General features: G+C 40.5%; 1 protein-coding gene across 1 annotated transcript in view; it reads left to right on the forward strand.

The window, feature by feature from the left end:
• The first annotated feature begins 337 nt into the window (after positions 1-337).
• Positions 338-18,767, forward strand: part of LOC141145238 (immunoglobulin superfamily member 1-like) — a 54,542-nt gene continuing 36,112 nt past the window's right edge. The window contains exons 1-4 of the mRNA XM_073631753.1: positions 338-456; positions 656-806; positions 4,401-4,685; positions 12,393-12,683. Of these exons, the coding sequence (XP_073487854.1) occupies positions 737-806; positions 4,401-4,685; positions 12,393-12,683 (646 nt within the window). The 5' untranslated portion in view covers positions 338-456; positions 656-736. The remainder of the gene's footprint in view (positions 457-655; positions 807-4,400; positions 4,686-12,392; positions 12,684-18,767) is intronic.

Genomic DNA, 18,767 nt, shown 5'->3' on the forward strand with positions numbered 1-18,767 from the left:
TGTAGGACTGTTGTAAATTTTACAGTAGTGCAATTTAGAGCTTATAAGTGAGGGGTTACAGTAAAAGCTGGAGTTTTCCATTCTCAATCAAACCCCTATATAGAAAATTATACTTCAAAAAATGTGTGCATACATTTGAATCCTATATTTATTTAAACATACGTGAGTGGGCATTGTTCAGTGTAAGTGTGTATAAAGTGTATATGCTTAATACAAGTGTGTCTTTCCGCATTGCTCCTGTATTTATCAGGTTTCCTTTGCTGCTCTTCCCTTCCTGTTTTGGTCCTGTGGCCCAAGCTGCCAGCAGGAGATTCTTTGTAACAATAAAGCCTCCCCTGCCTCTGTCCTACAGCTGGCTGCAATCCCAGATGCGTAAGGAGGAAAGGGGCTGGGACGAACACACCACAGAAATATCACAATCACATTAACCTGGAACAAGTGGCTTCCTACGACAAGGTAATTATTCACATCTTTCTACAAATTAACTAAGAAACTTAACTAGGCCTATGACGTAATATTGGATATTCTGGTGGGGTTGACTGTTCTAGAGAAAAAACGATTTATTTATTTTTTAAACATTTTTATGCAATAAGTAGAAGAATAACTTCAACACGATAGAGTGATTTTCTTCTAACACTGTCCATTTCATGTATAGGGTACAAGCAGATGCTGAACAGTTCTCCATCTCTCTCCAAGGATGTTCTGACTAGTATATGTTGTGCCTTATTCCTAAGCCATGCGCCATAATTTCCCACTATGCTTCCAATTTTGGCTTTGTCTTCTGGGAGAGCTCAAGCTGTATGAAGGTCAGTGTGACAAGTTACTTCCATCCTACATATGTGCCACCTACCCTGTTGGAATCCCAACTGCAATAGGTAGCCTTTTTCAAGGGCCATCTTCAGTGATTGCCATGTTTCCAAAAAATCTAAATCAACTTGTATATAAACAAAGTCACATCTATTTTTGCTTTAAAAATCCCAGAGTTTCATTGCTGCTCGGGAAGATTATATAGAGATATTTAGAATATTTTTAGGAGATTAACCATTTAAGGACCGTAAGATTTTCCCCCTTAATGACCATGCCATTTTTTGCGATATGGCAATGCGTCGTTTTAACTGACAATTGCGTGGTCGTGCAACACTGTACCCAAACAAAATTGAAGTCCTTTTTTTCCCACAAATAGAGCTTTCTTTTGGTGGTATTTGATCACCTCTACGGTTTTTATTTTTTGCGCTATAAACACAAAAAGAGCAACAATTTAAGAAAAAAAAAAAAAAAAAAATATATATATTTTTTTTTTTTTTTTAAACTTTTTTTAAATTTTTGCTCTTATAAATATCCCCCCCCCCAAAAAAAAAAAATGTAAAAAAATGAATTTCTTCATCTGTTTAGGCCAATATGTATTCTAAATATTTTTGGTAAAAAAATTTGCAATAAGCGTATATTGATTGGCTTGCACAAAAGTTTTATCGTCTACAAAATAGGGGAAAGATTTATGGCATTATTATTATTATTATTTTTTTTTACACAATCGCCATGTACAAGACGATGTATAATAACAGTGATTTGCGGGATCAAGCCACATTGCCGCAGTAAAGCTGCGACGGCTGGTCCTTAAGCAGTTAAATATATATAATGATGGTGATAATTATTGTTATTATATTCCACTGTATCCTCAAGTTAGTGGGTTCTCTGAATGTCTTTTTAGATCTACATTGTCAAATTTCCACTACAAAGTATTGGCAGTCTCAAGTTCAGGGGTGAACAAAATACCATCATAAGAAAATTTGTGTTTTTCTTTTTTTTTAATCCATAGTCTTACATAAGGATTTCATATGTTGACATGACGCATTACATCGCATTTGACAGTCAATGTTGGTATACATAGTCAAATAAATAAATATAAATTGACATGTGTTGAATAATATATATATTTATATATATATATATATATATATATATATATATATATATATATATATATATATATATATATGTTAGAAAAATACAAACCAACACCCAGGTTCACACTCAGCTGTGGGAATAAAGCCGTGCGAGTTCAGCTGATCTTACACAATTTCACTCCCGCATGTCAATCCCGATTTCGGCCGTGATTTCAGAGACAACTGTGCGGGTTTCTGCACAGATGTCAATGTAAATCGCAGCCCAAAATCGCAAAAAGTAGTATAGAAACTACTTTTTGAAATTGGCAGCGTCGTAACGATTAGGGCGTTGCCATTGCCGGGCAATTGCTGCTGATTTGACATGCGATTTGACATGTCAAATTGCATGTCAAATCATACCAATGTGAACCAGAGCTAAGGCCCCTTTCACACCTGTGGACCATATGTCCGTATTTCATCCATCCGTTTTCGGATGAAATACGGACATACATGCATCCCTATGGGATAGCGGGTGTCAGCGGATGAACATCTGCTGACACCCGATATCATCTGTCCCCTCTATCGTCCGATTCTGCAGATGGAGGAAAATCCTATTTTTCTATCCGTCTGCAGAGCAGATCGGATGAACACAGACAGACGGTCCGTGTTCATCTGATCCCCCATAGGGGAGAGCAGAGACCTGACAGGTCGGTCCCTGCACAGTGTGCAGGGACCGCCAGTCATCCACCGGCTCAGCGGGGATCAACGGAGCGATCCCTGCTGAGCAAGCGGAGGTTCACGGGGCGGATCATCACGGATCCGTCCCGTGTGAAATGGGCTTTAAGGGGAGAATTTACTAAAATTGGAGTACTCAGATTCTGGAGCAGCTGTACATGGTATCTAATCAGCTCCTAACTTCAGCTTGTTCAATTAAGCTTTGACAATGAAACCTGGATACTAAGAGCCCATTCACACAGGGGCAACACGACTTCCAGCGCGACTTTGGGAGGCAACTTGGACACGACTTGAGTATGAATCACAGCACGACTTGGGGCAACTTACAACACAACTTGAAGTCGCCTCCAGGACAGGGAACTTTACAAGTGGCCAATCAGAGCTTATTAGCTGTGTGTGAGAAGGAGGGGGCTGGCTGTTTAGTGGAGGAAATTACTTTCTGTTTCCTTTCTGCTTCCTGTAAAGTTGCCTCAGTATGAACAGTGATCAGACTTGGAGGCAACTTCCATTGAAATCAATGGGTACAAGTTGCCTTCAAGTCGGATTGAAGTAGTACAGGAACCTTTTCTGAAGTCGGAGCGACTGCAGTAGTGTGCATTAAGATGGATCCATTCACTTACATTGATTTTTTCATGTAGCGCGACTTGAGGCGACTTGGGGCGACTTGAAGTCGGATCTAAAGTTGCCCCTGTGTGAATGGGCTCTGATTGTTTTTTATGCAGGGCTGCACCAGATTTTGCATGCTCTAGTCTTAGTAAATAACTCCCTTAGGCTGGGTTCACACCATTGCAGTAAATTTTGACTGGCTCTCTATGGAGACTATATCACATATCTCTGCAGCGGGTCCGGTGCATTTGGCACCATAACACTGTGCGTCTTTTGGTCCATTTCAGGTTTGAATTCAGCCCAAAATTCAGGCTGAAATCGGACCTGAAACGGTGAACTAACACGCACCAGACCCCTGCTGTGAGCCCCATGTGGCTCATATGTGAACCCAGCCTGAGGGTTATATTTATATATTTTAGTGGAAATCACCAAACATTATTTTCAGGTAAATATTCCTGGTGCATGTGTTTTAAATGACAGTGATTGCTTCACCTGCAGAGAATGTTTGTTGAATATCATATTCACTGCTTTTTAAATATGCCCTTAATATTTTTTTTCTTACATTACCTAAACATAAATCTATTATTTAATTATTATAGATGATATATGTACATGAATAAAATTGTTAATTTAGCCTTTAACCATTATAGATGATAGTAGAATTTTCAAATATAGAATGAGGTGGGAGATAAACACAACAGAGTGTTACACACAGATAATTGTATCAGTACAGTAATCAACTCAACGTACCAACATGCCATTGCTCAGAATTTTTGTGTAGTGCTGAGTGCCACTGATTCCAAAACTTTTGAGTCATGTACCATTATGATAACGTTGACCAATCTGGTATCTGAATACTATATGTAAAGCTGTCACTTTTCCACAGAGTGATAGCTGCTTGGCAACAGAGGGAACTCTGTGTTCTAATTTACATACTTAGAATGTTTACTTTTTGGACCCTATCTGGTCTTCTTTTTATTTAAAAATTCCATGATGGTGTTACAACAACAGTTCATTTTTGCACAACAGTTGGTAGATTTTTCAAACTTTGGGACAACTGATTAATTAATAACTTGCGAATGTAATACAGTGTCCTAACTACAATATCATAAATTCTACTATAGAGTGATATAAGAAAAATTATTTAAATAAAGTATCCTTACTACTTTTTTTCAGCCAGTCTTCAGCAGCCAAGCATTTCCTTCATAGCCAACTATGCAACATACCTGACAGGAGAGCCTGTTACTCTGCAGTGTCAAGTTACTGTTGAATTTACAATACATGGATATAAATTCTATAGGAACGATCGGGAAATTCATAGGTTGGAAATATCAAACAGGCTAAGATTATCTTCAGCAAAAACAAGCGATGCTGGTTCCTATAGCTGTCGATACTGGGTGTTAGATTCCAGAGGGAAGCGGGAATCAGATGTCAGCTTTCCTATATCTTTGACTATAATGGGTAAGTACCTGTGGGTGTTATTTCTTCTTCTACCAGACACAGAATCTATTTAATTTAAACTGGCATTATCCTACTGCTAAGCAAACTTTTCCTGAACTGTGTGCATGAACATGCATGCTTATATTGACTGAGCTTCCAATTTAATGCGCTGTGATGGTAGCAGTGTTCTTCTGAGGAAATCCATATAGAAGGGGTGCAAGTTTTACCTGGTGATGGGCTTTAAATACAACCACAAAATCATAGTAAAATATAAAAGCTGTAGTGAATGATGAACAATGGGTATAACAGAGCAGATTTACCTGCTGTGGATATGTCCAGCGTGTGTACACAATTTGAAATGCTGTTGCCTCTGAACAGTTTTCCAATGATAAATTCTTGTGCATATGTTGCCTTTATTTTTACCAATTATGTTGCTTGACACGGGATCATTTAATTGCCTAGCTAGTTGGTCGTGTTTTGTTTTCTCTTTTTGTTGAGGTGCACATTTCTTAGTACACCTTATCAGAACAGAATACACAAAGGTAGCATTATTTGGATGTTCAACACCTAGGCAAACTAGAACACACACATTGAACACCGAAGAAGAGCCTGACTCTGTGTGGTTTGCTAAATAGGTATGGGGACTGTATTCGCTATGTGTGCAAATATCAGTGCCCACATGTGAGCTCACAATGCAAACATTCTCTACCAATTTATCTGTGGCCTCATTCATTTTCTTTAGTAAAGCAGGATTAAATGGCTTTTGCCACCTCCAATGAGTAAAATTATCCTTGACTGACCTACCTCTACTGAAATTCAGTCATCTGGTTCTCTTCTCTAAAGTGCAGATATTCTTGTAGTCTTAAAGTACTTGTCAAGTGGTTAGTTCAAGGTCCCTGATGCTTGAGAAACACAAAGGATAGATTTCTCAAGTTTCCTGGGATTAGAGGGCAGTGTGTAGAGTAGGGTCATTACTGTATATCCTATAAGATGTGCACATTATTACATACCAATTAAAAATAAGCTAGAGGGTTGCTTACGCCAGAATTTTGGATTCCCAAGGAAATGGGCACTTTAAACAAGGTAACTGGAAAGTACAACTCACAGCCAGAAACATGGTTGTCTCAGTATAGCAGTAAAAGCTTGACAAAGACTAAAATCATACATTTGCGTGAAGTTGCAAGAGTATTGTTGCTATTGGCCACTGTACAAAAAGAAGAAAAACAGTTATGGGAATTTTTTTTTTATGGAATTTTTTTTTTCTCCTTTCTGCAAAGGTCTGTATAAATATATATAAAATATAGTTTACTAGTTTTTATCACTAAAAATTAAAAGCAAGTAATTGGATATTAGAGAAATTAGAGAAAATAACTAATAAGGTTGCAATATACAGTATTTGATTTGTTTACCTGAGTTATTATATACAGTGCATAGCAAGTTATTATTATTATGATTATTACCATAGGCATGCACAGGGGGGCTTGTCAGTTGTGCCTGGCACACCCTAATCACTACATGCAGTGCCAATTTACCCTACTGTCCCTCCCCAGAGTGCTGCTGTGTTGCTCTCCTTCCGCAGTGCTGCTTGCTTCCCTCCTCTCCCCCCAGCTTCTGCGGGGGATGTTTCAGGATAGAGAGCGGGGGAAGGGGCTAGTGAATGTCATTTACCAGCGCTTTACTTTTCTAAATGGACACAGTGACCACTCAGTATTACTCACTGTGTTCCTTCATAACTGAAGCATAGAAACTGTGTTTACTATGCTTCAGTTTGTGAATGAAAAGGAAGATGCTCAGCATAGAGCACTTCCCATTCGTTCACTGCCCTGTGCAGCTGAGGCTGCAGAGAAAAGCATGTGTGTTTGAGCTTTGGGGTGCACACCCTAATGCAGTGTTTCTCAACCTTCAGGGAACCCTTGGCAAAAAGTTTGAGAACCCCTGAAAAAAAATTCAGATCTACAGCTCACAGAACATTGGATCTGATCAATGAGCTGTAGATATAACAGCAATAAAGAAACAGTATCAAATAATAGAATAAATATTGTAAAAACACTTACCTCCTTAATGTGAAACTTGGGCTTGCTTTTTTCTGCACAGATGCTAAATTCTGGGTCGAACTTGAGATAAGCACACACGAATTTCATCTTTAACTGAAATTAAACCATATCAAGCTTGCTCACACATGTAGGAAGTAGAAAAACTGTAGTAAAACATTCAATGCCTTTCTGTAAATGGCAGGATACTCTTCTTTGACTGAAATCCAGAATTTGTCCAAGGATATATAATCAAACCTCATCCTGAGGGTACGATCAGACTGCAAACCACAAATTTCTTCCTGTTCTTTTAAATTCAATTTCTCTGACTGAACAGAAGCCGGTATCCTTCCTTATTTCCAAGGCCAAGTAACAGAGGAAACATCTCCAGATTTCCTTTAACAACATGGCTTTTCAAAAGATTCAATATCCTTTTGAATCCAAGTATCTTGTCACTTGAAGTCAGGATATTTTCTCCAGAACCTTGCAGAGACTTGTTCAGCAGGTTTATGTGATTAAAAATGTTAGCTAAGTTTCTGCAGCCATTCTTCATCTTTAAAGCACTCAGCAAAATCTGACCTACTCATTTCTTGAAAGTACTCCTTTAGTTCTTCTTTCAGCTCAAAAACTCATCCTCTGCTAAGCCACCTGATTTTTGTATGTAGCAGAAGATTTACATGGTCCTTCTTCATGCTTTCACAAAGTTTTTGAAACATTCTTGAGTGAACTGGTCTTTGTTTAATAAAGTTCACCATTTTTGTCACATCATCCAGAACACTTTTCAGCAGTATGTTTTGACAACATTAGGATTTTGCTTTTTTTACAAATGAGAAAAAGCCTTTCATGGAGCCAACCATTGATTGGAGCACCATCAGTACAGATTCCAACACAACCATTCCAAGACAGGCCTTGTGATTCCAGATAGGCAGACAAAACATTAAATATATCTTGACCCTTGGTTGTTTCAAGCAGCTCTTTACAGCAGAAAAAGTTTGCTTGAATTTCACCACTATTTTCAAATCGTACAAATGCTATAATTTGGTATGCATGGGTGATACTGGTGGACTTATCAACCTGGACAGCGAAGCTGTTTTTTTAAGGATATCACACAAGACCTCTTCATCATCATGTGACATGTCATCAATACGCCAACTTATTGTCCTGTCTGAGAGTGGCTCCTAGCATTTGATTTACAATAATTTTACATCCTGGCATTATTATATTCTCACCAACTATGTGACTTTTTCTTTTCTGGGCAATAATTTCTGCCATCAAAAAGCTTGCTTCCTGTGCCGTTTTTACTAATGGAGACTTTTTAACAAAAGCTGCACTTTGCTTGTTTTGAGATTCCAATAGCCGTTTGAAATAATTGGCACCTTTAGATACCAAATGACCATGGTTTATAGTCAAGTGTCTTTTCAGTTTTGCTGGAGCCATTGCTGTATTTGTAAGTTGTTTGCCACAGATAAGGCACAATGGAATGGGACAATGTGGATCACCTGTCCAAGAAAAAAACATAGTTAGGTAACTATCTCTGTAAAGGCTGACTTTTTTTAGGTCAAGCATTGCATGCAAAGGACTCAGAATGTTGTAATTCTTCCTCACTAGCCTCACTAGCCTTATCAGTATTTTCTGTAGTAGAAGATAAAGCTGTACTATCCTCTTGTACCTCACTCCTCCTCCTCAACAAAATGCCACATTGGACCTTGAGCCATTTTGTTTTTAAAACAACTAATAAAAAAAACACAATGGCATACTACTGTAAATTAACCACAATTTCACTAATACCTGTGCATTATATAGCAAAAGTCTTTCTTCAATTTATTACACAAATCTGGTTCTCAGTGCTAAATCTACATACACGGCATCGCTTCCCAGTGGAAAATACACTCTGCAATGCAAAATATCAACGCAGTTGAAAAACTCAACTTGTCTCTGCAAGGCACAAAGAAAACGTTGTTTCTGCGTGCACAGGCACAGTATAATTCTGGAGGTCACCAGGGCACAGTGCAATGTGGAGATCATCAGGGGAAAAGAGCACAGTACAATGTGGAGATAACCAGGGCACAAAGAAAACTCTTTTTCTGTGTGCCCTGTTGACAACAGAGCACTGGTATCATGTATGTATACATTTTTCTGCAAATAAATCACACAGTGTAACATAGTACTTACAAGAGTGGTTGCTGTTCCGTCAACTGTGTGCACTTCTGCCTTGAAGTACCACTTCCTGTAGGTAGGTTTCAGCCAAATCCTGAAGCCGCAGTGTCGTTCCTTGATTTGTAACACAATCAGCCCTGCCGAAAGTGGTAAATTGGTCATGTTAGTAAAAGGACAGAGGGAAGAGCCCAGTGGTCACTATCTTGCAGTAGAAGTTTACGTCATTCCCAAAGAGGACAGCAGTACTTACAAGAGTTCTTGTTGTTCTGTTCACCGCGTGCACTCCTGCTTTCGAACTACTGCTTACTGTAGGTAGGCTTCAGCCAACACTTCTTCAAACCGAAAGGCCTGCAAATTTAAGTCCTGAAGCTGCAGTTTCGTCCCCGGCTTTGTAACACAATCTGCCCCACAGAAAGTGATAAATTGGTAATTTTCATAAAAGGACAGAAGACAGAGTACAGCCGGGAGATCACCAGGGCACAGTACAATGAGGGGGTCACCAGGTCACAGTACAGGGAGTCGCTTTCATCCACATGCAGAGCAGCGCAGGGAAGCTGGTGTAACATGCCTTATATCCCCTTGATCCCAGCTAGCCCTCCTCCTGTCCATCCCAGGTAATATCACATGCAAGGCTGGGACAGACAGAAGAGGAGGACCGGTGGGGAACAGTGCACTAATTGACAGCATTAACAGAAGTCCGAAGGGGTCCTGTCACAAACCAATTTGTGGCAGTTGTATATCTGCCCAATGCAGTTCTCAATATGCACAGACAGCACACATTGAAACCAGATACCTCCTCTGTAGTTGTGGCTCCTGTGAAAATCAGAGGGCAGAACCACAGAGGAGCGAAGAGAGAGGGAGCATGTGGCTGGATCATGAGGTGACATCCTGTCAGTGCTGGATCCTGCCAGTTCAGAATGAGGAATCAAAGAGCAGGGGCACGTGGCTGGAGGAGACTTGTAGCAGGAGTTGAGATCATAGCAAAGCTTTATGACATCTTATTATTCCATAATAAAATTATTATGAACTCATCACCTGCTAAATTCAGTCTGATCCAGCAGTGTGCTCCCCCTCTCTGCATCACCACTTCCATACACAGGATGTCACCTGTGGCTTCAGTCACATGCTCCATCTCTCTGCTTAACCCCTCCAGTCTGTATTGTTCGATGGTGCCATACACAAGATCTAATTTCAGGTGTAAATAAGTTAAAAGTATGTAAAATCTCAAAGCACTCCACTCTAAATGTAAATGTATATATATGTTACTTATCAGTTGGAAACCTGAGCCTTGGACAATGCACACAACCACCTTGATGAACCTTGAACTTCACATCAGAGGTCCAAACATCACATCAGAAGTCCACCATAATGTTGAGGTTTCCTCATCTCATCATAGCCCCCCTTACATCAGAGCCCGCCCCCCCAGTGTCAGATTTCCCTCATCACATTACAGTCCTTCCTTCACATCAAAGTCCGCTCTATACACAAGAACTCTCCATCACATCAGACTCATCCCTATACATTAGAGACCCCCATTACACCCCTCCCCAGTGCATCAGAGCCTCCCCATCACATCAGAGGCCCCCAATCACATCAGAGCCTCCCTTTACATCAGAGCCCCCTCCCCCCAGTGTCAGATTTTCCCCCATCACATTACAGTCTTTCCTTCACATTAAAGTCCCCCTATATACATGAGAACCCTCCATCACATCAGAGTTGCCCCTTTACACGAATCCCCCATCACATCAGAGCTTCTCCATTACATCAGAGCTTCCCCATTACATCAGAGGTCTCCCCATCACATCAGAGCCCCCCTTTAGATCAGAGGTCACCCATCACATCAAAGCCCCCCCATTACACAAGAACCTTCTATCAAGTCGCCCCTATACATCAGAGGCCCCCTTTACACAAGTCTCCCAATAACATCGGAGCCTCCGCATCACATCAGAGATCTCTCTTTTCAGAGGTCTCCCCATCACATCAGAGCCCTCCTTTACATAAGAGGCCCCCCAGTGTCAGATTTCACCATCACAATACAGTCCCTCCTTCACATCAGTGGCCCCCCATTACATCAAAGTCCCCCTATACAAAAGAACCTTCCAATACATCAGAGTCACCCCTATACTTAGAGGCCCCCTTTACACAAGTCCCCTCATCACATTGAACCCTCTCCATTGCATCAGATCAGTGGCCCCATCACACAGAGCCCCATCGTAAACCCCTATCACAGAACCACCCAGTCATACATACCCCCTATCACAGAGCCCTCCGATCACATAGATCCCTTTTCACAAAGCCCTACCTTTTGTTTCCAGCAGCGTGGCAGCTGGAGATAAAGGAGGTCTCAAGGAGATGGAAGTCCCCTCATCACATTGAAACCTCTCCATTGCATCAGATCAGTGTCCCCATCACACAGAGCCCCATCGTAAACCCCCATCACAGAACCACCCAGTCATACCTACCCCCTATCACAGAGCCCTCCAATCACATAGATCTTTTCACAAAGCCCTACCTTTTGGTTCCAGCAGCGTGGCAGCTGGAGATAAAGGAGGTCTCAAGGAGATGGATGCCCTTTTCCTGAGTGCTGGGAGTGTCCATGCATGCTGCTTGTCCTAGATCAGAGTCATCAATTGCCATGAGTGGTTTGACCATGGGTGGGCAAGCTGGCCGCCATCACCTAAGCAATGAATGGCACAGTGCATCCTGGCTCTAGTAAGGCATTCCCCTCCTAATCCAGCCATGTGCTCTCTCTCTGAGACACATACACACACTGCTCTGGTTGGCAGTTCTCACTTCCCAATCCAGCCACATGCTTCGTGTCCCTGCTGGCTCTGTGCCTCCTGCAGCTCTCATGTCCCAATGCAGCCATGTGCCCCTGCCAGCTTTGTCCATCCAACCCCCCCCCATCTCTAACCTCCAGTCATGTGCTCCAATGGCTGCCTGTCCCTCCTGCACTCTGCATTGCTGCAGCTATAGACTCTTATAGCTATGGTAATGCAGAGTGCAGGGTAAACAGAAAGCCATTGTAGCATATTGCACAGTGCAGGGGGAAGGCAGAGAGCCCCTGTAGAAGCTCACCTTCCGATTGAGCCACATGTTCCTACCCAGTCAGCTCTGCCATATACACAGAAGATCTACTCCTTCTGCTGCTCCCATTCCCGCTCTCTGCACTCTTCCCCTGCTCCATCCCCTGAATTTATAGGAGCCGCAACTAAAGAGGTACCATCAGGTATTCATGCGCACATGCGATTGTCAGCGCGCATTAAGGACAATATTGAAAATACATTCAGCGGTATACATCCGCCATAATGTAGATTTCCCGTGGAACCCGTTGGGGCCCCCGGTTTAGAAACTTTGCCCTAATGCAATAGGCTGGGCACACCTTTGGTTATTACTATTATTATTCAATAAGTGATGATTTGCAACTTAGAGATAAAGATGCAAAATTAATCAGGTTTAAAGGAATGCGGCTTTCAACATATCAGTTTACTCATTTTTTCTGAATGTATTTAAGATTTAATTTATTTTTTCTTTCGTTTAGACCAGCCATCTCAACCACTTCTGCTAGTACAACCTAGACAATCACTTTACTTTGAAAGAGAATCTGTAAGTTTGGAATGTAAACATCCCCCTGTAAATACTCAGGTCAGTTATCAGTTTCAAAAAGATTCCAGAAAATTGGAAAGCTACCATGATACTCTGAAATCCGTCCACCACATTGAATTATTGAGTATACGGGACTCTGGGACATACAATTGTGAATACTCAATATCGGGACACCAGAGGACATTTTTTTCACCGAAAAGTATGCAAGAAACGATTACTGTTACAGGTATGACATTGTTATTACAAGCTGAGGATTTATGTATGGCTTAGCATAAATTCTTCTCTGCGGGGCATTGCATAGCCTACAAACCCAACTATGAAAAAATATAAAAAAATGAAAAAAAAATTTCTTCTAACCCACAACCTGCGTGAAATCCCCTTTGATTCTTCGAACTGCTTATCCTAGCTTGTGCAACTTTTAATATTCCAACAGAAAAAGCCTTGAGTTACTTTAAAAGGCTTCTCATAATTATCTCTGTGTTATGATACAGATTGTTCCTGCCTTCAGAAATATTTTAAATTGAACTCTGGTTTTACCTTCAGTCTTACACAGTTAAACAGGCTACTCACCTGTACTACAATTGCTTATTTTACTTTCACTGCACACTTTGAGTCCCAGTGTGCATTACAAATTGCAGCATAGTCACATAGAGCCCACCTCATTTCCTGGCTGAAGGACACCCAGTATCATCTAGCTATTCCTGCTAGTTCTTTCTGGTGTTCCCTTGGTTGACTTCCTGGCTCCAAACACCTTACATCACATCCACCCACAGCTGTTTGCTCGCCATTGACCATCTGGAAGGTTGCCATGTGCTGGCCCTCTTATGGATATGCTTTTTAATATATTAAATCCATGTGATTGGAGTATTTGATTTTCGTTTTATTGATTTTTTTTTAATAAATGCTACACTTAGGTAGCAGCACTTTTCTCTCTTTTTTTAATTTCATTTATACATGACAATGTAGGAGATGTCGAAATCAGGAAGATGGCACTGAAGTGTTCCTTTAATAAAGTGATCCTTTAATAGTAGGTGCCTTCATGGCATGATGACCAGGTATTTTTTTTAATAAAGCTGCAGGTTTAACAATATTGAGAATTACTTTCGCAATTACTTATGTTAAAGCTTTTATATGGTTCTTATTCTCAATAGCAAATTCTTCAGAACACTAAGCCATACCAACCAAAAACTCTGTTGAAATCAGACTACTTAGGAAAAAGAACTTTCAACAGAATGGATCTGTTCTTCTCAATGGTAAGTGAGAAAAAGGGTGCTGTAAATAGCTTCTGGAAAACATCACATCACCCTATCTCAGTGTTCCTCTCAAGATCCTCAAGCCTGACGCAAACTGTGGGCGGACTTTTTGGAAGAGTGGAAGTTCCTAGGCATGCTGTCCACATGTGATGCTGAGCCTGGTTGATTGAAAAAGACTGAAATCTAATAAATTAAAGGGGTGGGCCAGGGACAGTGAGACTGGGGACTAAAGGCCTAATGATGATGCACATCCTTCAGCCAGGAAATGAGGTAGACTCTATCTGACTTGCTGCAACTTCTAAAAGTACCTCACAGTGTTCAGTGAAATCAGAGTAAGCAATTTCAGTATAGGAGAGGAACCTGTATAACTGTGCAAGACCGGAGGTAAGGCTGGAGTTCAGTTTTAATCTTCAGATTAGAATATAAAATTCTGCTGCGGTCAGCATAGTAGATTCAAACCAATGCAATGCATTTTACTAAAGAAAACATAAATGGAAAAGCTAGGGACATGATCTGAGAATTTGGCACATCCAGAAGGGCAGGGCTTTGAGTCTGAATTATTTTATATTGTAAATATTTATTTAAATCTTTTCAAAGGCATCCAAAGTAAAACATGCACATTTTTTTCTGTCAAAAGAAAATATAGATGCAATGCAGGGGAGATGGGGTGAGGCAGCTGATTATGGTACATTTATGGAATGTGAATATAAAGTGCGAGAAGATGTTTAGTATATCTTCAGTATTAAAGAGACATTAATTTGAATTGTAATCTCTGTTGGAAGATCATATATAATAATGATAATAATAATAACTATAGTGCTATACTCTATACAAAAAAGCTGGAAAACCAGTGTATATTATAGTGCATATTATACATTAGTTAAACAGGGAACAATTTATTATGTGAATATTTAGGATGTAGATTGAGCTAATGATATGTGACTGTACTTTGTGCACACAAATGCAGGCTTGCACACAATGATACCTACTGGCATAAGCTTGTATGTGCTAAATACTAAGAACCTGACATGTTTATGCCTTCACATGCCTGATGGTGCTGAAGTTGTAGGGATTTAATTGGTTTTAAATCCTAACATATTTCCACTGAAGTGACTTACCTTACACAGAGATGAGACAAATCCTCCTATATAAATTGTACCTGTTTATTTGCACCCCCCTCTCCTCTACAGCCTCCTAAAGCATGCAGTTTACACAGCATTTCTGAACTTCCAGAGGTATAGGGCAGGGATCATTGTTGCAAAGCATAGAACAGGGAGCTGAGTGTAATATGAGACCTGAATGGAGGGAATGGATGCACCCCCCTACACAATCTCATAGAGAAACATGTACAGCTGAGACTGTTGATCGCCTGCTGTGTTCTGGGGGAATGGGGGCCGCATCTACCGGTATTGTCTGGTGTTGGCATAGACTGTCAGAAGTGATTCATGCAGATAGCAGAGAAATTAAAGCAGAAGTCACGCTAGGTGCTTTGGAGCAAGGCAAGTACACATTATAGAAGGATATTATTTGTTCATTTTCCATTTCAGAGGTTTACAACCACTTTAATGGGGGCAAAGGATTAGAGCCCACCATGTACTTTAGAAAAAAGATTTGTAGGAGCAGATACTGGTCTGTGAAGAAATAACAAAATATATTGGGAAAAAAAGTAGTAGAAGGCATTTAACTACCTGCAGATCTTTGGGAGTGCAATTGATATCACTCATGCATCAGTTTGTCTCTTCAATGATAGGAAAAACAATAGAGAGAATTTTCTGAATTTTTTTTTTGGTTCTTACTTAAAGCGGATGTAAACCCGTAGAGTATAAGATTTCCTATCATTTGAGCCCAGTCTTGCCACAAAGAGTTAATCCATCTCTGAGCAATCCCCTTTTATTGTTCAGTGAGATAAATCTTGACAAATAGAGAAAAACTTTGTCAAATCCTCCCCCTTGCTGTGAGTGACAGGTGATTTACATATCTCATGCACTAGAATAAGACATGCATTATTTTTTAATTGGCTGTTCCACACCTCAGCATAACTGGGCATGCTGAAGTCATGTGGTTACTTTCCTGTCTTTTCACTGGATGTTAAAGATCATAGCAGAAATTCAGTGTAAGAAATACACAGGAGAAAAATGCATGTTGACAAGGGGAGTGTAGAGGTGGGCGGGGAGTCTGACATCACGACTCCACCCACCGAGCTCCAGGCAACAGACCCACCCACAGAATCTGCAGTTTTTCGGCTCTCATAACAGACAGAGGGGAGACATTCGACAGGTAAAGATAAATGCAGGAGGCATGTATATCCTTATAGATAACCCCTATGGCAGTAGTTTAGAAAGGATGACATTGGGTTTACATCCACTTTAAACATACCATTTTTTGGTACTTTTCCAACTGCAGATTTGCAGGTAATCTATTTAAACGAGAGGCTTAGAGCAACATGTATTGAATCTGGGGATACAGCAGTGCACTGTATTTCAGGAGATGACCGTGCAGTCAGTAAGTTGCTTGGAAAGGAAGTAGTCTGTTCATTTAGTAATAAATTGCTGGAAAACCTCTGGCGCTACCTTCTTCCCTTAAAAAGGAAACCATTATTTATTTACTGCACATGCAAATATTTTAAGTCATTATGAAAAGTTAAGAAAGTTAAGAAAGTCTGCAAGATCATAGCATGGTGTATTGAACACTGACTGTGACAATTCAACAAACATGGCTATAGAAAAGTCTGGTAACCACATTGAATTTTCCTGCTCAGTACATAATGAATTGTCAAGACAATACCGGTAAAGAATGTCTGCAGAAATTATGTACATGTGTAAAAAGAAAAGCAAGTATGCCTATGTTCCACTAATAACGAGAAAAGTGTTTTAGTGTGTGGCCAGCTTAGGTAGTGGCATGATTGCATTTGATAACGATAGCATGGGAACAAGGGTAACAAATCACATTTAACCACCTCAGCTCCGGGAGGTTTTACCCCCATCACGACCAAGCCATTTTTTGCTATTCAGCACTGTGCGCTTTTAACTGCCAATTGCGTTGTCATGCAACACTGTACCCAAATGAAATTAATATCATTTTCTCATACAAATAGGGCTTTCTTTTGGTGATATTTCATCACCACTGAGCTTTTTATTTTTTTCTATAAAAATGAAAAAAGTCTGAAAAGTTTGAACCCCCACCCCCCATATTTTCTACTTTCTGTTATAAAACATATCTAATAAAATCAAATTTCTTCAAACGTTTAGGACAAAAGGTATTCAGATACATGTCTTTGGTAAAAGAAAATCCCAATAAGTGTATATCAATTGATATGCGTTAACGTTATAATGTTTACAAACTATGGTAAACAGTATATATTTGAAAATTGATCAATCTTGATGTACTGAGGGCCTATATCATGTCTTGTTGCCTTTTAAATCCCAGTACAGTACAAATCCCCCCCCCCAAATGCACCGCTGCACTGCGGGGGTGGTGCTGCTCATGACCGACGGCCGCGTTGACCCCCGGCCACAAGCGATCGTGGGCACGAGAGGCAGACACACAAATCTCTGTTCTGTTCCGAGAGGAGATGCAGATCGTGAGTTCCTAATAGCTAGGAACCACGATCTGTCATCTCCTATAGTCTAGTCAGTCCCCTCCCACTACAGTTAGAACACACAGTCAGGGAACACATTTAACCCCTTGATCGCCCCCTAGTGTTAACCCCTTCCCTGCCAGTGACATTTTGTCAGGGCTGGCTCAGCCCTTCCTTCTCTGAGCTGGCCGCTCAGCTGTCGGCTAATTGCCAGCTTTCTTCTCTTTCCACAGTTAATTAGCTGTTGTGGATCTGCTCATCAGTCCCGCCTACTTTAAGACGTCCAGCTCACTTCATTCCTGCCTTCGCCTTGGTCACATTACAAGAAACCATCTCCTGTGTTTCTGTTTAAAGACTGGCTTTGCTGACATCCCTTCTGGCTCCTTATTCTGCTTGCTGTTCCTCTACTTGGATCCCTGACTTCTAGCCTGGCTGATTACCCGAACTGGTTACTGAACTCTGGCTTGGCTGATTACCCGATCCGGTTACTGGACTCTGGCTATGCTTTGACTACGCTTACTCTATTTACCTTTTTATTTTTATTATTAAACAAGTGTGATTTTACTGTACTTCTGTCTCGGTCTGGTTCATGGTTTCTCACACATTTATACAGTAATCAGTGCATTTTTATAGCACTGATCGCTGTATAATTGTCAATCGTCCCAAAAATGTGTCAAAAGTGTCCGATGTGTCCGCCATAATGTCGCAGTCATGATAAAAATCGCAGATCGCCATCATTACTAGTAAAAAAAATTAAATAATAAAAATGCCAAAAATCTATCCCCTATTTTGTAGACGCTATAACTTTTGCGCAAACCAATCAATATACGCTTATTGTGATTTTTATTACCAAAAATATGTAGAATACATATCGGCCTAAACTGAGAGCTTTTTTTAGAATAAAATTGGGGATATTTATTATAGAAAAAAGTACAAAATATTGTGTTTTTTCCAAAATTGTCACTCTTTTTTTGTTTAAATCGCAAAAAATAAAAACCGCAGAGATGATCAAGTACCACCAAAAGAAAGCTCTATTTGTGGAGGAAAAAAAGGACGTCAATTTTGTTTGGGTACAGGGTCTCACGGTCGCACAATTGTCAGTTAAAGCAACGCAGTGCCGTATCGCAAAAAGTGCTCTGGTCATTGAGCAGCCAAATCTTCCGGGGCTGAAGTGGTTAAAACATTTTTTAAATGGGGGTGGGGGTGTTTAGGGATTTTTTTACACACTTTGATTGCTGTTACAATGATGATCACTGATGTTACTGGGTGCTGTGATTGGCCCAAGTACCATGCGATAGCTGTGGGCCAATCACAGCATCTTTCTGCAGGAAACAGCTGTAAGGAATGAAATTCATGCATAACAGCTTTGTTGCCATTGTGATCATGTGGTCATGTACCGGGATCCACAATTAACTGTGTCCAGTGGACACAGCGGTCGTGGGGGCGGCATGCTGCATGCCCCTAACCCAGAACAGGCTGG

This window comes from Aquarana catesbeiana, linkage group LG01 (genome assembly GCF_042186555.1).
Source record: "Aquarana catesbeiana isolate 2022-GZ linkage group LG01, ASM4218655v1, whole genome shotgun sequence".
In the NCBI taxonomy this organism is placed as follows: domain Eukaryota; kingdom Metazoa; phylum Chordata; class Amphibia; order Anura; family Ranidae; genus Aquarana; species Aquarana catesbeiana.